Below are 25,439 nucleotides of genomic sequence, written 5' to 3'. Positions count from 1 at the left end.
GTCAACTCATCACTGCCAGTTGAATCACCTCATTGACAAAATCTTTTCTAATTTTATTGTTTTTCCTTAATTTAGAGTAGTCAATATATATCAAACAGCCTTAAAATTTGTAGTTGTGTAAAAAAAAAAAAAAGTGTCCCTAAAACATGTTGATATGTGTCTTTATGTTTTGTATTTGAACTTGTATGATATCATGTGTTGATTAATTCATAAATTTACCATTATTACACATTTTGAGGATATAATTTATGATATCACTTTCATGTTAGACAAACAGGAACTCAAAAGGGTTTGTCCAATGTGAAACCGCACAAACATCAGATCTTCACAAGTGATTATGATCTAAACCATGCAGATGAGCTAAACACATCACAGTCACGCTATTATTTCTTAAACCACATACACAGGATGACAACTAATTAAATCTCCATTTATGTGTATATGTATATGGCAAATTCAATAAAGAAGTTTGTAGTGGTAAACAAAATTACACTAACAAGAAATTAAAATGGTACTCACTTAACTTTCTGTTAACAGATGCTATAAAGAATTTATATAAAAAACTAATAGCATGCTATAATAAAATGTACTGAGGTCGAAATTTATTTATTAATTTTTTTTACAGAGCATCCACTGATACACCCACCTCCTGAGCACTAGAGTTTGACAATGAAAAATCTAGTTTTGGGGTGTCTCAAATTCTTTATTTTCATCCAATTCAAATAATTTTTTCCCAGTCTAGAAAATTCACAGGTATTTATGCATGATTTAAAAAAAGAATGCATCTAAAACACGCTTTACTGGATAAATCCCTAGTACTTTACAGAGCTTGTCCTTAACTTTGATACAAATGTACATTTTGTTTAGCCATTAAAGTTTTCTAGTATGATCATCATAGTCATCATTTATCTCTTACACAAAATACCTTTCTGCTACTTTGGATGACACATAACCTTTCTCACTTTTACTCTGATGAATCATCAGACCTGTTCTCACAAAAACTCCTTGGTAAAGTGACTGTCACATTTCACTGAGAATACTGAGAGGTTTAGTTATCACACTACCAAAACCACCTGGAGGTGTTGTGTCTTTTCTTTGTATCATGTAAGAATGAAGACTAAGGACTTGAATAAACAAAACTATGTTTACTTAAGTCAAGGTTGTCAAAACCTGTTCCTGGAGGGCCACTGTTCTGCAGAGGTCAGCTCCAACCCAAATGAAACACAGCTGAAGCTGATCAAGGTCATCTAGGCATACTAGAGACAGGTGTGCTGTGGCAAGTTGAAGCTAAACGCTGCAGGACTGTGGCTCTCCAGGACCAAGTTTGGACACCCCTGAGTCCCTGACTTTTGGAGCAGTGTTTTACAGGGATTCTATCATTTCTACAGCATTCGATCACTTCTTTTCCTCACGACACGCTCTCTTGCCAAAGCATTATGTGCTACATCCACACAAAGCTGGAGCTTACCCCAATCAAATCTTTATTTCCTGCGTTCTAAAAAAAAATCCTGTCCACACAATGTTGTATCAAGAAATATCTGCGTCTACACAAAACCAGTGAAACCGACTGGAAACTATGTAGTATACATGCCAGATCAGTATGTGGTGCTGTAATTTTGCCACAGAGATACACAAAAAAAAAAAGAAGAAGACTCGGAGCATGCATAAACCTTGCACGCTGTATACAAACCATTGTTGTTGTTGCTCTTAAGTGATGTAGTGGTGTCTGACTAGGGTCGACAAATTGGGTGATGACATTATAGTTTCCGAAAATATACGGATGGCCCCGTCCACATAAATACGCAAAGATGGCCTTTTCAGATCGAACCACTCCGGTTTTAAAAAATAGTGGTTTCACCTCCTGAAAACACCGGATCCATGTGGACGAAATGTCTATCCGATACAATTTTTGAAACTGGTCTCCATCTGGATGGGGCCTAGTATCAAGAATGAACTGACTGAAGTATTTGTGTCTGCAGATTAATATTTCATTGATGAGAATTTGCCCATCACAAAAACAAACCTGTTTTTTGGTAGTGACATGACAGGAACTGTCCTGTGTGAAACCACATATAAACCAGATGTTCACAGGTGTTGCATTATGAAGAGCTAAACAATTGAGCACTAATGCACCATATCCACACTTCAGCTTTTGTTTCCCACAATACACACATACAGACATTTGTAATGATATAAATAACCTTCCTTGTGTCGTGGGAAAATTAAAATCAACTCTCATCAGCGTAAGAGACAGACTCATTCTCTGGAATAATTAAAAAGAAAGCTTTTATTCTTTGCAAAGAAGGTCAGACAGTCATACAGCAACACTGAGTTCCTGCAGAGTGAAACCGACCCAGGAAGAGGGCAGTTCTCCACCTTATATCCCTTTGCTGCTTCAAGGTTACAAAGTCTGAACAGCTGTAACTTTCCACACATAACAAGGAACACTCTCTATGGGCTGATTCTCACACATTTAGGACTTAGGTGACCCCCTCAGGTCATCCTCAGACATTGTCCCCCTACTATATGGCCCAATGACCCTCTCAGGTCATTCTCAGACATCTGTTTCCCCCCAGGTGTCACCCTTCTGAACCACACAGCAATTCAAAGAAAACACATGCATATATAGGCATACAGAAGCAATCTTCAATGAATTTTTCCACCACACTTGTCACTTGGCTTTTTGTCTGACTGTTGAGCGACTGACTTTTCTGATCTTCTCCTCTCATCATTGCTCCTGAACTTCTGGAAAGTAAAGATAAAGAGACACACACTATTCACAGGTAAATTTGGGGTCAGTATAGATCAAGGTCAATATATCAATGAACATCACAGGTTTAACTTCAAATTTGACTTAAAAAAAAAAGCACATTACTGTGATGGATTTAGTAATTGTGAAACTCTGTTTCTTGTCTTTCAGCTTCTGCTCTTCACTGGATCTACAAGATCATCTGAGGGATCTGTCTGAATCAAGATGCTGCTGATCATTGAAGCTCTTCTCATTTCAGCTGCTCTAGGAAAGGTAAGATTGTGTTCTAGTATGAATATTACAGACATTAATACTGATGATTGATCATTATGATCCCTGTTGCTGCAGGATCACAGAGCTGCTGCTGTTGAAGGACAGATATTTCCATTGAATATGGCACTGAATTCAGTTGATGATCAATATAAGGGCTGTAGAGAGAAAATGGCTGAACTGGTGAAGACAAAATATATGAAGCGAGAAATGTCTAACCCCGAATCTGATTTTGCACATGCTTGGAAAGATGCTGAAAAGAAGTACAAGCCACCAGGAGAAAACTTGACAAATAATCATTCAATTGCTATTTATGTGTACACGACCTCAGGTTTTGAGGTATATAAGTAGTTTCACTAGTTCACGCTTGCATATAATTAGCTGAGGTATGGTATGCGTATTTGGCGTGCTGTCCGGGGAAGGGCTCCGAGCTCGGGAATGGCCCGAACCTAGAGTACCCCCCCTTCCCCGTATATTGTAAAGTGAACTTGAAGTGAGGAGATGGGGTGGAGGAGGGATGCTGATAAACCGTCAGTGGATAGAGGTAAGTCAGCGATATTTATACTGTGGGATTGATTACTTGATTGTGGTCCACCTGTGTTGATTAGGCTAAGTATCTGACGCGCTCCTCCCGAATCTTATTGGTAATTACATTTCACTAGTTCACGCTTACATATAATTAGCTGAGGTATGGTATGCGTATTTGGCGTGCTGTCCGGGGAAGGGCTCCGAGCTCGGGAATGGCCCGAACCTAGAGTACCCCCCAAAAAGGCAAATGTACAAGAGGACAGCCGCCAGTTTAAAGAATGCCCCCCCAAAAAGCAGAGTACTGGCGGGGGCTGATTTGGTTTCTGAGAAGTCATCTCGTTGGCAGGCTGGAAGGGCCTACGTACTCCGGAGGGACGACTTGGGCGTTGGGAGAGTAGGCCCTACCGGCTGCAGCTAGTGAACTACGTGGTTGTTGGCGCCCGGTCGGTAGGGCTCGAGCCGATGCTCAACTGGAGCTTTTAGGCGTTGGAACGGTGAGCCCTACCGGCCGATGAGGAGGAGCAGCGTGGTTGTGGTGCCCGACCGGGAGTACCCGAGTTGCCTCGACCGGAATAGGTCACGGTGTCGGCGTACGGGCCCTACTGGCTGATAGCCCCTGCTATTCAGTGGGTGAAGGGCCTAACGCTGACCGAGAGGGCCCATGAAGCCTCCGACAGGAGATTGAGACTCAGGATGACGGACGTCTGGGTCCTCTCGGTTTGGCAGATAAAAAGCTTTTGGGCTGGCCGACAAGGAGGACTCTGGCGACATCCGAAGGGAGATCCCGACTCACGGCATCGGATGGATGAGACTCGCTTGCGGCCGGCAAGCATAGGCCCGTCCGGGAGACTCTCGCCAGACGTCTGAAGGGAGCACATGCGACAGACGGGTAAGCCTCGGCGGACGGGGAGGGTTGGAAAGGAAAACCTGACTGGGAGGACTCTCGCAGCATCCGATGGGGCCTTTAACTCAGAACATCGAATGGGTAAGCCTCGCCAGACGGGGTTAAAAGATGTGAGAGTAGCTGAGGTAGCTTTTTTTTTTTTTTGCAGGATTTGGCGAGAGGACGAGACTCGTAGCGTCGGACGGTTAAGCCTCGCCTACCGTCAAATGGAAAGGTAAGTTGCGTGGACGAGAGACTGTTACCGACGTCCGAAGGGAGCACACACATCGAACGGGTAAGCCTCGCCGACCGTAGAGTGGAAACGTAAAGCAAGTCTGTCCAGGAGGCTCTCGCCAGCGTCCGAAGGGAGCACACACATCGAACGGGTAAGCCTCGCTGACCATAGAAAAGGAAAAGGTAAGGTTGTCTAAATGGGAGGCTCTCGCCGGCGTCCGAAGGGAGCACGCGCATCGAACGGGTAAGCCTCTCCGGATGGCGGACAGAAAAGGTAACGATAGGTGGCCAGGAGGCTCTTGCCAGCGTCCAGCGGGGACAAAACTGGGTTAGCCTCGCAGGCCGTAGGATGGAAAAGGTAAGTTTGTGTGGTCGTTAGGCTGTCGTCAGCGTTTTATGGGAGTTTGCTACTCCCGGCAAGAGACGGGTAAGCCTTGGCGACCGTAGGAAGGAAGGAGGGTTTATTTGTGTGTTTGGTACTTGCAGCATTGAACGGCTTGCTTGTAGGTTTGTAACCTGAACCACGTGGTAAGGTCGTGGTTGGCTGGCCAGGAGGCTCTTGCCAGCATCCGATGGGAGCACTCGCATCGAATTGGTGAGCCTCGCTGGCCAAGGGTGGAAAAGGTCAGGTTGTCTAGCCGGGAGGCTCGGACCGACGTCAGATGGGAGCTTAGCTCCAGGAATCGAACGGTAAAACCTCTCTGGCTGAAGGACGGAAAAGGTTGTCCGGCCGGGAGGATCTTACCTTCGTCCGACAGGAGCTTAGCTCCCGGATAGAACGGTTAAGCCTCGCTGGCCAAAGGACGGCCAAAGGACGGAAAAGGTAAGGTTGTCTAGCCGGGAAGCTCTCACCTACATTCAATGGGAGCCCTGACTCCGTGCATTGGATGGGTAAACCTCTCCGTACGTAAGACAGAATGGCAAAGCAGGTAGCTGGGGGCTTTCACCTACGTCCGAAGGGAGTGTGAGCTCCTGGCAATGAACGGGTAAGCCTTGCTGGCCGCAGAATGGAAAAGGTGAGGTTGTCTGGCCGGGAGGCTCTCGTCAGCATCCGATGGGAGCTCAAGCTCTTGGCATCGAAGAGAGAAGCCTTGCCGGCCATAGGAATGAAAAAAGTAAGGTTATCTGGCCGGGAGGCTATGGCCAGCATCCGGTGTCTTTTTACTTATTATTTATTTATTTTTATTTTTTATATTTATTTATTTATTTTATTTATTATTATTATTATTATTATTATTATTATTATTATTATTATTATTATTATTATTTATTCAAATTTGCGACACCGGATGTGTAGTCTCTCCAGCCATCGCAGATAAAACAATCTCAATCTTTCCTCCGAAGTGCCCGTTAGTGTTCGGCGAAAGCGTAACTTGCGGTATTGGATGGGTACATCTTGCCATTGGAGGGAAAATTTGTTTGGGCTGCGATGTACTCATTGGTGTTCGATAGGTAAATGTCGCCCTTTTTTTTTTTTTGGGTTAATCTGCCTTTTTTAATCGGGTAAGCTTCGCTGCTGGTCGGATGGAAAGTCCAAGATTGATTAGGTGGGAAAGCATCTGGTAGGATTTTAATACTTGCAATGTCATACGAGTACGCTTTGCTGATAGTTGAACGGAGAAGGCAAAGGTTGGTTCAACTGGGAGCCCTCTTGCAGCGCCAGGCAGGGAGTTCGATACTAAGGATGGTTTGTTTGTCTACGAGAGTAGACGCTGTGAGGCTTACTTGAATAATTGTTTAGAAAATCCGATGAGCTGCTTAGGATAATGAGTCCGAAAAATCTTGGTGCAGTCATAGTATCCGAAATTAAGCGTGCAAAAATAAATTGGATTTCCTGTGCCAGTGTACCCCAAATAGGAGCCATGTATCGGCGATGTGGTCATTGTCAGCACGTGAGATTGATGGTACATATCGACGATGTAATCGTGCATGGGTGGAGTAAGAGAAAGATTCTTATACTGTCTGAGCTTACTATTTGCCATTTTGACCATGCAGGTGCACGAAAAGAGCCTATGGAATCACCAATAATCGAAAAATATACTTTCGGATGTACTGATACACTGGTATTAAGTATAAAATACTATATTTAAATACTGCTAGTTCATGTAGTCGGCACTACTGTCATCTCGCTTGTCCTGTGAAATTTATTTATTTATTTATTATTATTATTATTTTATTTTATTTTTTTTCTACCTACGGGCTCACATCATCCTTTGAGAGCACGGGCGAGCGGGAAATGCAGTGCTGAGATGGGATAACGGAGTGGTTTGATAGCCGAATTATGGTAGGCCGCCTCATGGTTATTATAAAAAACGTTGGTTGGAGAATGGGCCTAATATCATCTTGGCTATTGTTGATACGTGATGCTATCGCCGCAATCTCGGATGCATGGCATGCCTTTAGGCGGAGTTGACTTTTTTTTTTTAATATATTTAGGTGTAGGAAAGCAGGCGCTGCTACGGCAGTGGGGAGAACGGGAAAGGCTCCTGCGGGAGCAGACACTGCAGCGGCAGTGGGGAGATACAGGAAAGGCTCCTGCGGGAGCAGACACTGCTGCGGCAGTGGGGAGATACGGGAAAGGCTCCTGCGGGAACAGACACTGCTGCGGCAGTGAGGAGAACGGGAAAGGCTCCTGCGGGAGCAGACACTGCTGCGGCAGTGGGGAGATACGGGAAAGGCTCCTGCGGGAGGAAACACTGCAGCGGCAGTGAGGAGGTACATGAAAGGCTACTTGCTTCGGCTGCTGTAGATGTTGGCCGTGGGAAGAGTAAAAAGGGTTAGTAACATTTGATGGGGCAAGCTAAAAATGAACGGGTAGCCTACTGTGTTACCAGCTTAGCAATTGTTGCCTGATTTGACAATTCCTCAAGCCTTGTCCACCTTATTATGTTCCTGTTGGAAAAGCATCTTTCCTCTCATTTGGCCTCCGGGCTCTTTAGACGGTCTCCCGAGCGGATACGTTTGGAATGCTGTTTTCACGTTGTATTATGAACTGTGGAAACAGAGGCTTTTGGAAAGATTGAGCATGTTTAGTCTTGTAAGACGTTGTACCGAAAGACATGATTATAGCAGTCACGTTAACCCCTTACCAGACACCCCCCATTTTTGGCATGGAGGCAGAAATTACATACCCAAAATAAAGATGTTTCTGTTCATGATTCTTTCTGACTAGATCCATGATCAACATTATTCCATGAGCTAACGCTTTGACGTTTACCGTTCAGGAATAGGAATAGTTTTCCTGACATGATGGAAAATTATCACTGGAATGATGTTTTATCGAAATATTGGTCAAATATAAAAGCCAAAGTCTTTAGACTTCAATTGGTGCGCGGTTTATCCAGATCAAGTTAGAGAGTGATGTTTAACGAGCTGTGAAAATGAAAGTATAGTAGACTGGGGCCGTTGGCGATGCTTGCAGCTATGTGCCATTCGCTTCCAAGTGGTTTCTAAAGATATTTACTTTCCTTTTTTTTTTTTTTTTTTTTTTTTGTATTACGGTCCTTAAAAGGTGACGGTAATTTTACTCACACTTGCTATCCTGTATCAAAACATGAGGGCAGATGCGTTTTAGATACATGTTTAGTGATCACGCCAGTGAATGGTGAAATAGGTCCCTAAATTATTTGGTCCTACCCGAAGACTTACATGGAAATTAAAATTTAAAATAATATTAAGCATTTAGCAGACGCTTTTATCCAGAGACTTACAAGGTTTTTTTTTTTTTTTTTTTTTTTTTTTTTGGAACTTATGTCTGTATAATTTCGGTGAGGTGCGGTAAGGCGAATGTAACAATAATAATAACAATAATAATGATAATAATAATAATAATAATAATAATAATAATGCATTTTATTTGTAAGAACAAACGCCAAAAGCAATACAACAATTCATTAAAGACAGACAGTCTTGAATAAATGTGACTTAACTTTTTAAAATCGCCCGACGTTGGTGCATATCTGACGTGCTGAAGAAGTACATTCCATAGCTTAGGGGCTTTATATGAAAAGGCTATTTCCCCCATGGTCTTTAGCTCACATTATGGCTGGTGAAGTGAAAGAGTTAGTAGAGCGAAGAGAGCGTGATGGAATAGAAGGACTGATGAGTTCACAAAGATACTCAGGTGCCGTCCCATGAAGTGCCTATTATGTTAAGATAAGAATTTTAAAATCAATTCTCGCATTTACGGGAAGCCCGTGTAATTGTGAAAGAACCGGTGTAATCTGTTCACGAGGAGAAGTACAAGCGTGCGGCAGAATTTGTATATACACTGAAGCTTGCTCAGCGATTTAGCTGGAAGGCCTGAGAACAAGGCATTACAATAATCTAACCTAATGCCTTGGCTTCGTGGTAAAAAGTGGCATCATCGTCCGACAGAACGTTGTGTCTGAAGTCCAAATCTATGCGCGATCCACGCCCCGGATCAGCGGGTGGCGGTAATGCACCTTTACGCTGGTTTGCCAAAACCGCCATAAAACACTAGTAGAAGAAGACGGAACTACGTCATGACGTCGTTTAACAAAACTTTAGCCGCAAAACTGCTTTTAGATGCAAGACTTTGGATGCCAACTGCCGTAAAAATCCAATAAAGAAAATAACCTGTTTTTAGCGTCTTCGCCTGGAAATGTATTGGTGAGCCGCTAGAGGAAGCGGCCTCAAACTGCCACTCGGCCGGAACGCCGTGGTGAAAGACTGAGCCGCGGTGAAAACTGTTCAGCCCAGGCTGGTTGGATTCTTTCTGCTGCAATCCAGCGTTCAACGAGAGCTCGGTCTCGGGCGGCACGATCGTGTATCGAGCAAGGCGAGCTCGAAGTTTGCACGGTCTATTGGCCACGAAGTGTGGCTTGGCGAGGATAGCAGCTGTCACGATGACGCTTAATGCTGCTTAACGGCCGTGTTTGGCTGGGTAGAAATGATCTCAGGTCCGGCAAAAGCAGCAGGTCTTATAAAACCCCTGTGTAGCACTCTTCGTTGGTACAAAATTGGGTCTGTGATAAGGTGACTGACGAAGCGAACCAGCATGCTGATAAACCGTCAATGGATAGAGGTAAGTCAGCGATATTTATACTGTGGGATTGATTACTTGATTGTGGTCCACCTGTGTTGATTAGGCTAAGTATCTGACGCGCTCCTCCCGAATCTTATTGGTAATTACATTTAATGAAGCTGATCGTAAAGACAAGAGAGAATACCAAAACCAAACATACAATTGGTATTCAATTCACTTTCTGTTAACAGATGCCATACAGATTCTGAAGAAAACACAAAATAAATGCTATGATACTTATCGTGGTACAAAGCTTGAATATATAAAGAATGTTCGGAACAAAAAAGTTCGTTTTGGCTCATTTACTTCCTCTATTGATCGTAACATAGCAAAGTTTTTTGGAACTGTATCTTGTTTTGAAAACCACACTTGTGAAGGTGCTGAGGTGACAAAATATTCAAAGCTTTCTCGTGAGAAAGAGGTGCTGATTCCTCCATATGAGACGTTTAAAGTTACTGCTGTCAGGACAGAGAGACGTCAGAAAGATCTCTGGTGTGACACTGTGTTCACTTTGGAAACCTCTGTTAAGAGAAGTGACCTCAACTGTGCTCTATTCAAGAAACCAGCCAAGACCTTAACAAAATACTATGCTGAGTATAGAATAATGCTTTAAACTTCCACATGAATCAGTATAAACATGTTTTCCTCTCTGTTTAGTTCAGAAAACACAATTTGTTCATAATAAAGCTCATTTTAAGTGACCCAATTTAGTGGACTCGAAAAGTGATTTTTTTAAAATGATACTTAAATCCTTTTGCATCACATTACTGAACAATAAAAAAAAAGAACCCATTCATTGCTATAAAAGTGAATTTATTGAACCTACACATAGAAGCCTGATAAAAACTTAGAGGCTTATGCATCTGAACTCTTCATGTATGAAGAGCTTGGGGGCTAAATGACCATTAGCTGCTAGAATTGCGCAATGAAATGCATCTCTTCATGTGAGGAGTGTCTGTCCATTACATTAGTCACAAATTGTATTGCTAGCGATCCGTTACATGTAAATTGAAAAGATTTCAGTAGTAATCAATTTTATTTAATAATGAAATTTAATCCAGTTTCTTCAGTCCAGTTTTAATGGACTTATTATAGTCTCCATATATTAATTTAATTGTGTAGAAACAATTTTCACAATTTAATTAAAGCTGCAGTCGGTAACTTTTCTGAAAATGGCAATAGGACCACTGGGAGGAGCCAGAGGAGCTTGATTTTTTTCACGGATTATCTGTCTCATATTCTACTGTCAGGACATAATGACAGGTTTCACAAATACATTTTTACAAAAGTTACCTACTTCAGCTTTAAGTTGATAATAAAACAATTTGTGTGTATGCTTTTGAAATATATGTAGGAAATCAGGTCTACTATTACTCATCTCAGACAGACAGGAACTCAGAGTTTGTCCTGCTAGAAACCACAAAGACCTTCACAAGAGTTGCATCAGATGAGCTTGATGCATCAGGATTAATTCAGCTATAGTTTCTTGTTTAATTAAATTTTTCTAAATACTAATAACTTCAAAGTACTTAATATTTTCCATCTTAGTCATGTTGGAGATTGAGAAGAGCTTCTGTCATGCTGGAGTTTTTTCTGGTTTTCATTTTGCAGAAGAGTAAAGCTTGTGGTTTTGTTGTGGGCGAACTCATTAACACCATGTCATTTTAAATGAGCAATAAAACCTGCAGGATGATGAAACTCTTCTTAGGTGTTCGTCCCATTACATTCATTCAAAAATAAAAATAAATGTTGCTATCTAGCATAAACAAATGGAAAAGAATATTCTCATTATTAAACAGTTGAGAAATTATAAAATAAATGTACTTCTAGTCCTACATAGAGCTCATCTTGAGGAACAGAGAGTTTGTCCCACATGAAGCCACAGATCTTCACAAGCCTGCAGCATTGTCAGGTGGACTTAATGCAACAAAACTAATGCAGCTCTATACTGATCTCACTGTCAGATTAGTTTTTATGAATGTGTTATGTAATTCAGCTGTATATTGTTCTCACTGTGCCTGAAAATTGTTTCATATGTCAAAATATTCAAATTTACTTTGTGGTACCACAAATCTGAAAATATGAATCTGAACAATGAGGTTAATTTTGGCTTATTTGCATCATCATCTCTTGATCGTAACAGAGTAAAACATTTTGAATCTAAGTATTGTTTTGAAATCTAAAGAGCTGATGTGGCAAAATATTCTACGTGAGAAAGAGGAGCTAATCCTCTATAAGAAAAATTAAAGTCATTGCTGTCAGGAAAAGATATCAGAAAGATCACTGGTGTGAAAAGCTCTGGTAACCTGAACTGTGCTCTATTCTAGGAACCGACCAAGACAAGAACAGAAGACTGGCAATGAAAGCACTGAACAAAGTGTGTTGAATCTAAGATATAAGTACACATGCCAACATTTGTCCCTCTTGGTTTAATAATTATTTGTCAGAAAACAGTATTTGTTTGCAGAATTGTAACATTATTAATTCAAAGGGATTGTACATATGCCTTTAATTATTATTTTATTATTATTTATAATTACATCTTTTTGTCATTTGTTGTTGTCTCTGTGTACTGGAAGCCTGTGTCACTAAAACAAATTCCTTGTATGCGCAAGCATACTTGGCAATAAAGCTCTTTCTGATTCTGGTTCTGGTTCTGATTTTATGACATATTATTTTATCATGATACTTACATCACATCACTGAACATTTTATTGCTTTTTATCTAACTAACTGACAAAGTTGCTTTTTTAATTATTATTTTTGTTAATATTACTTGTACTTAATATTTTTCATCTTAGTCATATTGGAGATTGAGAAGAGCTTCTGTCATGCTGGAGTTTTTCTGGTTTTCATTTTGCAGAAGAGTAAAGCTTGTGGTTTTGCAACACAGTCTCACTCTCTACTTGTCAAATGTCTGACGCATGGTCAAGTGATCTGGCGTCACTTTTTTGACGCACTGGGTATACCTTTGGCGTTATTTTTCAACGTGCAGGTTAGTCCAATAGACTTCTATAGAACTCAGCAGCGTTTAAATTTGACGTCTTGGTTCAGCACACCGCAACGACACTGAATAAATAAAAATAAGTAATAGGCTACAAAAAAAATTATATATGACAGAGATCGTTTTTATCTGGCCCTCCAACTTGTTTTTGAGGTTTAAATATTCTCGCAATCTTTTATCAAAGTGATCTCTGTGCCAAAGCTTAGCGCGTTCATCAGTGGTGAGTTTAACAACACTCAACTGCAGGTAAAACAGCATTCATCGGTGAGTTTGACCAAAGCAACACTCAACTGCAGGGAAAACGGCATAAAAAGGTGAGTTTAACAACGCTCCAAGGCGCGTGCAAGTAAGCAGTTTAACCGTTTTCTTACCACCCATTTCGCTTATCGCTTATTCATAGTTCATCATCTCTATGAAATCACGTTCAAGAAGTCTCATTCAGGACACATCGCGATACTTGCCATCAGTTTCCATGTGCCACAGGGTCGGTGAGTAACGTTAGATATAATTACGCTCTTTTAATGCCTGTTATAAAATGTATTCTGTCTTCTTTATTAATCAGATTAGCGCCGTATTGTTTTCTCGCTGTATTATATCAGTCATCCGAGGCTGTCTTTGAGTTTCATTGCGTTTAACTAAATGAACACACCTGCTAACTAGTGTGATTAAACCCTGTCGGTCACGTGACGTGCCATAGACTTTTAATATATTCATTTCATGTCAAAGATGTAAATTTGTAGTAAAATCATGGTAACCACAGCACGTACAATAGTAACAAATTAAATTTGAAGTTAAAACCCAGGAACGGGACATTTACCATGTTTTTACCTCAGTAACTGTAGTTCTACTATGGTTTTACTTATATTAATAACCAATACAACAATACAATAATCATCAAACTAACTTTGGTTGTACAACTGTAATTGTCGTTTTTGATGTGCTTTTATATTACAGATATCACACATTTACTGTATCATGCTTTTGATACCTTTTTATGTAAATCCAAAAAAAGTAAAAAATAAAAAGACACATTTTTCCCTTCCTGCGGTTCATTCATATCAGTTTATATTTTAAATATTTTGCTCACAAAACATTATTAAAATTCTGTTTATAATTCTATTTTATTTTACCCCCCTCCCCCTTTCGTATTTTTATTATTTATGTATTTTTTTTTTGCTGAAAAGATGTAAAGGAAGCAGTCATCCCTGTGGTGTTTGTGGAGAGGTTTTCCTTCAGAAATGGAGAAGACTGAAAGCTGAGGAGGCAGACATTTGCAGCAGTAAGTCTGTGTTGGTTTTACCTTTTTATCAAACTGCTGTTATAAATTGCACAGCATTTGTTGTTTCTTAAACTTTTGCACTGTCCCAATACCCACACTTGCCATCTTTGCACTTGACCAATCGATTATTTATTTGACGTATTTCCTAAGTTTAGGCCAAGTGTTCGAGTGAGCATGATGACCACAAGTGTGTGTCGAACTTTTCATCACCTGATGACTGTGGTTCCCAATCCTGATCCTGGAGAACCCCAGCACTGCACGGTTTTGGCGTCTCTCTTATCTGTCTTGGAGTCTTCACTGATGAGCTGATGAGTTGAATCAGGTGTGTTTGATCAGGGAGACATCTCAAATGTGCAGTGTTGGGCTTCTCCAGGACCAGGATTGGGAGCCACTGCCTTATGGGACACACTTAAGTGTTTACAGAGATTTTTAGTTTGATTATTCAACTTTGCATTTTAAAATAAATTCTAATTCTCTTTTCATTAGTCCCTATTACAGAGGACAATTTAATTTTTGGGGCTTCTAATTAAGTGAAAAAAAAGCAGTTGCAAATGATGTACAAAATAAATATACTTTTCTGTACACCAAGAAAACATGCAACACTTTGTTTTACTACCAAATTATTCTCAGTATCTAATTATTATTATTATTATTATTATTAATAATATTTCACATACATTGGAAAGGTTTCCGTGAGCAGATCAATTACACTACTGATAACATTCCTTTAAGCATGTAATATATATTTTTTTATAATTCATATGAATATAGCTTGCTATTATTGACTAGCTTTTAATAGTAGATGCATTTAACATTTTAATTATACAGCATCTTTACAGAGGCTGCTTTTATGGTCTAAAAGTAGCATGTAATAATATTTCCTTCCTTTCTGTCTTTCAGGATTGTTCGCAGATAATGATGTTCTTCTCGATCATGCACAAGGACTCACCTCTTTAACTCTTTATCTTCCCAACACACACAGAAATGCTCCCTTCATCAGTGTTTAGACTTTGCAGTGCAATTTTGTTTTAGTTCTAAGCTTATAATGAATACATTGTGACCTTCCAGCAACCCATATATTGTATACAGAACCAGTGATCAAAACAATGGTTGAAAATAGTATTTTTATATTGATAAAGCATTGTGTTCTCTTTTTCAAGCTTCATACAGTAAACTTTACTTCTGGTGCTTTTATCATAAAAAAACAAACATCAGTTCTCATCAGGAGTTTTCGTAAAGGACGTATTCATGCACAGCCATCCCCTAGTTCCAGTCATGAAGTGAATGATGTTATTGTCAGTTTTATTTCTGCATTTTTATGTAGCAGGTGTTTGTTTTCCTGAACACTTTCTCTTTCTTCCATTGTTCAGACAATCAGTGTTTATTTAATGCTGTGCTGATGGAGGTTTATAGATGATATTGCACACTTGACATGCATGTCTTCATGGTTTTTATTTTCTGAGTTTGAAACAGTGTGTTGTATCACTTTTTGGTCAAATAAATTCTCCAGTGTTCTCTGAAAGACTATCTGTATTTACTTTTCTTTCTTTCTTTTTTTTAAATAAAAGTATTTGCAAAGAATTTTTATTCTTCATAGTGGCAAAAACAACTTATTGACAGAGGATGCAGTGCAGTTATATGGGCAATTTGTCTTTGAATCAGTTTTTTGAACTCTGTTTTTATTGCTAGAGTTCAATTGGTAAAGAATGGCAAATCACAGAAAAACAAAAGTGAATAATTTTTATAGCTTTAAAACAAAACATAACATGCAATTTAAATGTTACAAGCTAATCATTTGATTAGAAAATGCACCTGTCTTTGAAAAAAAAAAATAGATTTAATGAGAGGAATCGGTTCGATAGAACTGCGAATGCTGGCCATGTGCTCATCAATATTGCCCAATTTTTGTCAAGCTGAAAACAATAATTAGCGCATTTGCATTATTGTTGGAGGAAGGTGTAGACGTTAATGAAACACAATCTAATAGGTAGCAAATGTTATTGATTGTTAACCAATCTATCCCTTCAGCCGAAAAACGAAAGACATCGGTCATAAATGGATAAGGAAGCGTGACGCCGCTGCTCAGCTTTGATATCATTGGCTGTCAATGTCCCTTGTCATCGCAGGGTTGTCTGTGGTTGGACTATCCTTTAACCCATATTAAACAGCGCATCGTGTTACAAAAGTACGTTTTGCTACTATTATCACATTAGTAATATATTAAGTCAACAATTAAGGGTTGCTATGTTGAGGAAAATTACCTCTTTAGCGAGATCCTAACCCTAACCCTAATCATAACTTCGACGAACTACAAAAAAACAGCCCCTAGTTTCGCCTTTCCATATATAGAACGACGGAGGCTTGTGGGTAATGTAGTTTAAATCGTTTTATTGACGAAATGAAAGAAATAATATATTTAATGGAAAACTGGATATATGAATAGTTTAATTGTGTAAACCTCTATGATATAATTGAAAGACAGAGTGAAATTTGGTATTTTAGAGTGAGCAATATTTAAAATGGCTTTATGAAACATTTCCATTTATTTCTGAAAACTGTGCCCGACATTATTTTATCAGCATAGCATAAGTAAAAATCCTTCTGGTTTTCTCTTTGATTCATTAATTGGACTCTGATTTACAGCCATTTCAAATGTACAGTTTTTGGCTCTTCCGGGGGGTGTTACTGGGCCCCTGGGGGTAGAAGGGCAGTAAAACCTACATATATGTATTCTCCCCATCATGGACAACAAACTGAGCTGAGTCACATTTATATCTGACAGTTTTCACAGACTAACCTTTTCTTATTCTTATGTCATGAGCAGTAAAGCTTTTGACAGGACATGGTGAGGCCATCTGATGAAACATGGCAAAATTAGAAAGAAATGATTTAATAATAAAAATTATAGATTATTTATTTTATTTCTGAAGTTAACAGTAATAAATATAATAGATAAACCTGCAACAACTTGCCATTATCTATTCCCCACTGTTAAGCAGTAATCAAGGACTTGAAAGGAATTTATGCACATTGTGATACTTCACTATTCCACAAGGAATAATTCATGGAGTACTCAGAATACTATATATATTAACTAATTAGCAACAATCAGTGTAAAAATGTCCTCCTCATCCCCTTATCTGGGTCCTCAGATGCTGAACATCAGTAATGTGCATGCTCTTGGATTTAATGCAGTACAAGATCCATGTTGATCATTCCTGCTACATTCTCAGTTATCCCTCAAGTGTTTGTAACTATAAAGTAAATAGCTTTTCAAAATAATTCATCTAGTAAATCCCTTTATATAGATATATATATAGGCATATTTGTGATTAAATATATACAATAATAACTTTCTGGTGTATTGTTGTTCCAGATGTCATTAATGTTTAAGCAAAAAATAATCCTGGTAATTAATATGTAGTTTTTCAAGTGTAAAATAAACCCATAGTAGCCTACAGTATCTAGTAAAATTATGAATTTACCAAGAATTTTCAACACACAATATTCACCATATTAATTTTATTGAAGCATAGACTATGAAGTTGATAAAGTAGCTTCAAGACAAACACAATTCAAGGAAAATAATAAAGGATCAAAAATTCATTAATATCATAAATTAATCAGTTCACACAGATGAGTGATGAAATGTCCTTAAAAGTAAAAAGAATCCATTCAGTCAACTGTGATACAGATCATGTGATACATATAAGACATGTGATACTGTTCCAGAAAATAATGATTCCCATCATCACATCTAAACTGGTTTCATCTCCCCATCGTGATCTTCTTCTGTCGTGTCTGGAAACAGTTTGTGGTTGATATCCAGCACTGGTGTGGTGTAGCTTGTTCTCAGCCAGAGGATCTGTCAGTCCTAAGATCCCAGACCTGGTCAAAGTGAAACAAACAATGCAGAAGAAGTTGTTTAATGGACAGAGAGCTCAGCTTATGTTCTGTGTGATTTTAGCAGGGTGAGCAACTATGACCCTTGTAGTATTATACACTTACCATTCTTCAAGCTGTGTTAAGACCTTTAGAGAAGGTTTTTCTCTGAAGACAATTTACCACATCCTCTTCTTTCTTTCTTTCTCTCTTTCTTTCAGTCCTTTCAAGAGCATCACTTGGTCAAAACCCCTCATTTGGCTGATGAGATCATCTGTACAAATTAAAATACTGCAATAAAAATTACATTCTGCAAGAATTAAGGCAAAGGACTTGCTCATGAGACACCCCTTAGCATGTGACAGAAATTTTCGCCTCTATAATTCATCTATTGTTGCAGTAAATGTGTCTTTTTTCCCTCTCTAATCTATCTTCAAAGTTCCTGACTTCTCTCACAAATGTGTTTTAGTCTGTGCAGTGTAAGGCCTGGCTTCAAACCAATCAACTATCAATCCACAATTTATAATACAACATTTATGAAACAATGAAATAATGTAAACCACTTTTATAAAACTTGTATTCTTTTATTTAAGACAAACAGTTGTTTTTTTTTGTTTTTTTTCTTTACTTAAAGTTTAAAAATATTCCAGTCACACTTTGCCAACATGCTGTAATTGTAATAGCTGTATATAATTTATTTTTATTTTTATTAAGAATAAAAACATAGAAAGAATAAATTACGGCTGAGATGAACAGTCCTGTGAGATAAAATCATAAAGTGCTGTAACACATAACACAGCATTGCACAGCATTGCTTCAACACACACATACCAGAGGACTTCTGTCTTTGTTTGGGCTCAAGATGGCCGTCTTCATTCCTCATGAGCAAATCATTTCCTTGGTCTTCCTTCTCTTCTGAAAAACAAGATAATCTTACTCTGTGTGCAATTAACATTGCTCATTAAACATATAGACGGTTTCATCGGGCGCACGCGCCTGGACCTAAGTTAACTTCCGGTCTGTGTTGTGTATATCGGTCTGGCTGCGGTGCCATCTACAAATGCAGTTAAAGGCAAGGTGATGAGTAGACTGAAGTTGGGCTCAGGTGGTTGTGCTGTGGGATGTGTTTCCCATACATTTATTTATTTTTGGAGACTCGCCACAATTTTAAAACTGATCTTTTTTTCAAAAAGGCTTCATTGAATAAACATGAGTAACGTTACTTACTGCACGTTTAATAATAATAATTCCTTACATTTATATGTTTAAATATCAAAGCGAGGCACAGGTGTTTTTATATCGCTGTATTTCTGAAGGAAGACTTGCATGTTATATGCCTGATAGCAGCGTGTGAGCGTACCAGCTCTGCTTCGTTTACAGCTGTTACTGGGGAAACCTCTATTTCTCGCGCTTTATGTCTATGCTTTAAAACATCTCCTGTTGGCAAATAATGAATTTGCATTTTCATTAAGTCCGCCTGATCCACGCAGAAAAACATTTTGTTTGTTATCAAAAAATATCTACTCTAGAGGGACTTGGCTGTTGTTATTGATTCTATTTGGAAGTCTACCGGAAGTTAAGTTAGGTCCACAAAAGCGCTCATGCGCAGTAACGTTTGTTTATGTTGTTGCCGTTGAAACCGTCTATAATTAAGTTAATTTAAAATAAGATTCAGACCAGAGCATTTGATGAGTAAATGTTGATTCAAAAATATTTTAAACAAATGTACCTGGGAAGAGCTGATCATGGCAAGATTCGCTGAGACTCAGTAATAGCTCTTTTAGTTTTTAGGAAGGTTTGTGAGGGTTGGCTCTTAAAATAGCTGTTGAGCTTGAACAGCATTATCTGCAAACAATCCTGTAAGACAGAAAGAAAGAAAAATATTACTACATTACATGCATCTTATACATTACTGTGCGTATGTGTGTGTGTAATTATACAGCTATATTCATATATATATTAAAAAAAATTATTACGAGCTAACAGGACTGTTATCAGTAGTGCGCAAGTCTTAATAATGCCAAAGCGCAGTGCCCTTAATGAACACTAAACCCAAATTATCTCCAATACCGCTCCGGAGCTCTATACCAGGCTTAGTGTATCCCATCATGCATCATTTTTTGGAATAAATTGTGAGACTTTTTGTCGAGATCTCACAAGGGGTCACGGAAACCTTTACAATGTATGTAAAATATTAATAATAATAATAATAATAATAATAATAATAATAATTAGATATTGCAAATAATTTTTCAATTAATTTATTTTAAAATGCAAAGTTGAATAATCAAACTAAAAATCTCTGTAAACACTTAAGTGTGTCCCATAAGGCAGTGGCTCCCAATCCTGGTCCTGGAGAAGCCCAACACTGCACATTTGAGATGTCTCCCTGATCAAACACACCTGATTCAACTCATCAGCTCATCAGTGAAGACTCCAAGGCAGATAAGAGAGACGCCAAAACCGTGCAGTGCTGGGGTTCTCCAGGATCAGGATTGGGAACCACAGTCATCAGGTGATGAAAAGTTCGACACACACTTGTGGTCATCATGCTCACTCGAACACTTGGCCTAAACTTAGGAAATACGTCAAATAAATAATCGATTGGTCAAGTGCAAAGATGGCAAGTGTGGGTATTTTGACAGTGCAAAAGTTTAAGAAACAACAAATGCTGTGCAATTTATAACAGCAGTTTGATAAAAAGGTAAAACCAACACAGACTTACTGCTGCAAATGTCTGCCTCCTCAGCTTTCAGTCTTCTCCATTTCTGAAGGAAAACCTCTCCACAAACACCACAGGGATGACTGCTTCCTTTACATCTTTTCAGCAAAAAAAAAATACAAAAATAATAAAAATAAGAAAGGGGGGGGGGGGGTGAAATAAAATAGAATTATAAACAGAATTTTAATAATGTTTTGTGAGCAAAATATTTAAAATATAAACTGATATGAATGAACTGCAGGAAGGGAAAAATGTGTCTTTTTATTTATTAACTTTTTTTGGATTTACATAAAAAGGTATCAAAAGCATGATACAGTAAATGTGTGATATCTGTAATATAAAAGCACATCAAAAACGACAATTACAGTTGTACAACCAAAGTTAGTTTGATGATTATTGTATTGTTGTATTGGTTATTAATATACCATAGTAGAACTACAGTTACTGAGGTAAAAACATGGTAAATGTCCCGTTCCTGGGTTTTAACTTCAAATTTAATTTGTTACTATTGTACATGCCGTGGTTACCATGATTTTACTACAAATTTACATCTTTGACATGAAATGAATATATTGAAAGTCTATGGCACGTCACGTGACCGACAGGGTTTAATCACACTAGTTAGCAGGTGTGTTCATTTAGTTAAACGCAATGAAACTCAAAGACAGCCTCGGATGACTGATATAATACAGCGAGTAAACAATATGGCGCTAATCTGATTAATAAAGACAGAATACATTTTATAACAGGCATTAAAAGAGCGTAATTATATCTAACGTTACTCACCGACCCTGTGGCACATGGAAACTGATGGCAAGCATCGCGATGTGTCCTGAATGAGACTTCTTGAACGTTATTTCATAGAGATGATGAACTATGAATAAGCGATAAGCGAAATGGGTGGTAAGAAAACGGTTAAACTGCTTACTTGCACGCGCCTTGGAGCGTTGTTAAACTCACCTTTTTATGCCGTTTTCCCTGCAGTTGAGTGTTGCTTTGGTCAAACTCACCGATGAATGCTGTTTTACCTGCAGTTGAGTGTTGTTAAACTCACCACTGATGAACGCGCTAAGCTTTGGCACAGAGATCACTTTGATAAAAGATTGCGAGAATATTTAAACCTCAAAAACAAGTTGGAGGGCCAGATAAAAACGATCTCTGTCATATATAATTTTTTTGTAGCCTATTACTTATTTTTATTTATTCAGTGTCGTTGCGGTGTGCTGAACCAAGACGTCAAATTTAAACGCTGCTGAGTTCTATAGAAGTCTATTGGACTAACCTGCACGTTGAAAAATAACGCCAAAGGTATACCCAGTGCGTCAAAAAAGTGACGCCAGATCACTTGACCATGCGTCAGACATTTGACGAGTAGAGAGTGAGACTGTGTTGGGTTTTGGTGTGTGCGACCTCATTAACACCATGTCATTTTAAATGAGCAATAAAACCTGCAGGATGATGAAACTCTTCTTAGGTATTCTACTTAGAAATAATTAAATACATGTACTTCTAGGCCTACATGAAGCTCATATTACTCATCTTGAGGAACAGAGAGTTTGTCCCACATGAAGCCACAGATCTTCACAAGCCTGCTGCATTGTCAGATGGACTTAATGCAACAAAACTAATGCAGCTCTATACTGATCTCACTGTCAGATTTGTTTTTGAATGTTAATATTACCTTTGTGATACCATGAATCTGAAAACTGCATAAAGCAGAGGCTTTCAGTGGATACTATAGTGCACACATGATTGGCAGATATAATCTACTTCTTGCTAAGACTAAGCTAAGATACCTAATTTAAACAGAGTAGGTAAATATCAGATGTTGATAAAAAAAAACTGTTAACAAAGCAGACCTCATTTTCTTCTATTGCTACTCATTCCGGTCTCAACCTCATGGCACTGACTGAGACTTGGATCAAACCTGAAGACACTGCCACCCCCGCAGCCCTCTCCACTAATTTCACTTGTTACCACACTCCTCGTACCACTGGGAGGGGTGGAGGTACTGGTCTCCTTATATCAAATGAATGGAAATTTGATCTTCAGCCATCACCTATAGGTAATGGTTCATTTGAATCACTTTTACTGTAAAAAATTACTGTAACCCACCCTGTTAAAATCCACTTTGTGGTCATTTATCATCCCCCAGGTCAATTTGGAAACTTCTTGGAGGAGTTGGATGTGCTGCTATCAAACTTTCATGAAGATGGTACTCCTCTGGTACTGCTTGGTGACTTCAACATCCACCTAGATAAACCCCAGGCTGCTGACTTCAAAACTCTGCTCACCTCATTTGATCTCAAGCTAGTGTCTACTACAGCGACTCACAAAACAGGCAACCAACTGGACCTCATCTACACGCGCTGTTGCTCTGTGGACACCTCTTCAGTTGCTCCACTGCACACCTCAGACCACTTCATCATTACTGCTAACCTAGCACTTACTCCTGAAGCAGCACACACTCCAACGCAGGTCACCAACACTCCAACAACCTCCTAGACAGCCACCAATCTGGCTTCAAAAGTGGCCACTCAACTGAGACTGCTCTGCTCTCGGTTACTGAAGCCCTGCGACTAGCAAAAGCAGCTTCAAAATCCTAAGTACTCATCTTACTGGACCTGTCTGCTGCTTTTGACACCGTTAATCACCAGATTCTCCTGTCCACCCTCAGAAAGATGGGCATCTCTGGAACCGCACTCCTGTGGGTTAAGTCCTACCTCTCTGACAGATCCTTCAGTGTGACTTGGAGGGGTGATGTTTCTTAGTCACAACACCTTGCTACTGGGGTTCCTCAAGGCTCAGTACTTGGACCACTTCTCTTCTCAATCTACATGATGTCATTAGGATCTGTCATTCAGAAGCATGGCTTTTCTTATCACTGCTACGTTGATGACACCCAACTCTACTTCTCATTCCAACCAGATGACCCGACGGTAGCTGCTCGCATTTCAGCCTGTCTGAGTGACATTTCTAGCTGGATGAATGACCATCACCTTCAGCTTAACCTTATGAAGACAGAACTCTTGGTGATTCCAGCTAACCCATTGCTTCATCATAACTTCTCTATACAGCTGGGTTCGTCAACCATTACTCCTTCGAGGACAGCCAGAAACCTAGGAGTTGTGATGGATCATCAGTTAAGCTTCACAGACCACATTGCTACAACGACCCGGTCCTGCAGATTTGCCCTATACAACATTAGGAAGATTAGACCCTTCCTATCAGAGCAAGCCACCCAACTTCTTGTCCAAGCTCTTGTTTCTCTCCAGACTGGACTATTGTAATGCTCTCCTGGCGTGCCTTCCTGCATGTACTGTCAAGCCTCTGCAAATGATCCAGAATGCAGCAGCGAGGGTTGTCTTCAATGAGCCAAAAAAAGATCACATTACTCCTCTCCTCATCAGTTTACACTGGCTACCAGTAGTCGCTTGCATCAAATTCAAGGTAATAATGCTTGCCTACAAGACGACCACTGGCACGGCACCAACATACCTAAACACACTGGTTAAATCTTATGTGCCCTCCAGAAGTTTGCGCTCTGCAAGTGAACGACATCTTGTGGTGCCATCCCAAAGAAGTTCAAAATCACTCTCACGATCTTTCTCCTGGACTGGGCCCAGCTGGTGGAATGACCTCCCAATCTCAATTCGTACAGCTGAGTCTTTACTCATTTTCAAGAAACATCTAAAGACTCATCTTTTTCGCCTGCACTTAACCAACTAATACTAGCACTAATACTGATCCATGTTGCTGCAGGATCACAGAGCTGCTGTTAAAGGACAGATATTTCCATTAGATTTGGCACTGAAATCTGCTGATGACAATAATAACGGCTTTACAAAGGAAATGGTGAATTGCAGCTTTATTTTCTCAGATCTGCGAAAAGATGAGTCTCTTCTTGATTGTTAATTTCATTACACTAAGAATTTGGCTAGCTAGCAGATAAAAATAATAATCATTTGATTAAAAAAAGTTTATTTAGACCTCATAAATAAAATGGTTTTAACCAGTACCAAAAAAAAGGGTTCTTCAGCTTGTAACAATAGCAAAACCCTTTTTAGTGCTAAATATAACCCTTTTTATAGGGTTCCATAAAGAACCAGGCTTTGAAAATGCTATATAGGACCTTAATGGTGTTATGAACAACATTTTTTTATCATAGTTTATTTTCATTATTATCAGTATATTAACATATTTATATCATTTTAATATTATCTGTATATATTATTTATTAATATGTTATTTTTTTACCCCTCTATCTGTCTGTTATTACAATAGTCTGCAGTGGCTATTAGTAAATTAGGTACTTAAATTTTTTTAAAGACATGTGAATTTGTACCAAAAATGACTGTGCTCTAACAACAGTTATTAGCAGAATACATTAATAAATGACATTTGACATTGAACATAAATAAATACTTAAAGAGGTAAAACAAAATAGAAACTGGAAATACTGAATAGAAGACCAGGTTTCAGTGAAATACTGTATTTCATTAAGCCTCTATGATGCCTGTAAGTCCATCATTATGTGTATTTTGGTGTGATTGAGTGGCCATTTCTCTTTGCAGATGATGAAGTTGTAGGTTGTGACAGAATCCTTCCATTTTTTTCTATAAAAACAAAATAAATCAGGACTATAAATTAAATATTTTTGTTACATAGTGGTGAAGAGGAGATAAGTGTCCTTAACTGTACAGGGCTGGTCACTTACATGTTCTCTTAAACTGAAAAGAGTCTGGTTTTACATCACCTTTTTTTCCGCCCTTTCTATCTGCCCCGGGAGTTTTCATTAATCATCGTTACTGCTGTTTACATGCCCCCACAAGCAGACACCG

The 25,439-nt window shown here is 39.0% G+C and overlaps 2 protein-coding genes across 2 annotated transcripts in view; one reads left to right on the top strand and one right to left on the bottom strand.

Annotated features, from left to right (window-relative positions):
* LOC113067797 (NAD(P)(+)--arginine ADP-ribosyltransferase 2-like) overlaps positions 1-25,439 on the bottom strand; it is a 95,875-nt gene that overhangs the window by 38,012 nt on the left and 32,424 nt on the right. The gene's annotated exons all lie outside the window — the stretch shown is intronic.
* LOC113067552 (NAD(P)(+)--arginine ADP-ribosyltransferase 1-like) lies at positions 2,975-10,324 on the top strand. Its single transcript, XM_026239926.1, has 3 exons — positions 2,975-3,022; positions 3,098-3,368; positions 9,819-10,324. The coding sequence occupies exons 1-3, from the start codon at positions 2,975-2,977 to the stop codon at positions 10,322-10,324; spliced, it is 825 nt and encodes a 274-aa protein (XP_026095711.1).

The sequence above is a fragment of the Carassius auratus genome, linkage group LG28B (assembly GCF_003368295.1).
Source record: "Carassius auratus strain Wakin linkage group LG28B, ASM336829v1, whole genome shotgun sequence".
NCBI classification, from domain to species: domain Eukaryota; kingdom Metazoa; phylum Chordata; class Actinopteri; order Cypriniformes; family Cyprinidae; genus Carassius; species Carassius auratus.
The sequence above is the reverse complement of the archived record's forward strand: the minus strand, read 5'-3'. Positions and strand labels throughout refer to the sequence as shown.

What these genes read in the sequence shown, in the direction of transcription:
- LOC113067552 (XM_026239926.1), top strand. Translation starts at nt 2,975, where the DNA reads ATGCTGCTGATCATTGAAGCTCTTCTCATTTCAGCTGCTCTAGGAAAG. An exon ending in TTTCAGCTGCTCTAGGAAAG is followed by an intron (nt 3,023 to 3,097) that starts GTAAGATTGTGT and finishes CTGTTGCTGCAG; the next exon opens with GATCACAGAGCTGCTGCTGT. An exon ending in AGGTTTTGAGGTATATAAGT is followed by an intron (nt 3,369 to 9,818) that starts AGTTTCACTAGT and finishes TATTGGTAATTA; the next exon opens with CATTTAATGAAGCTGATCGT.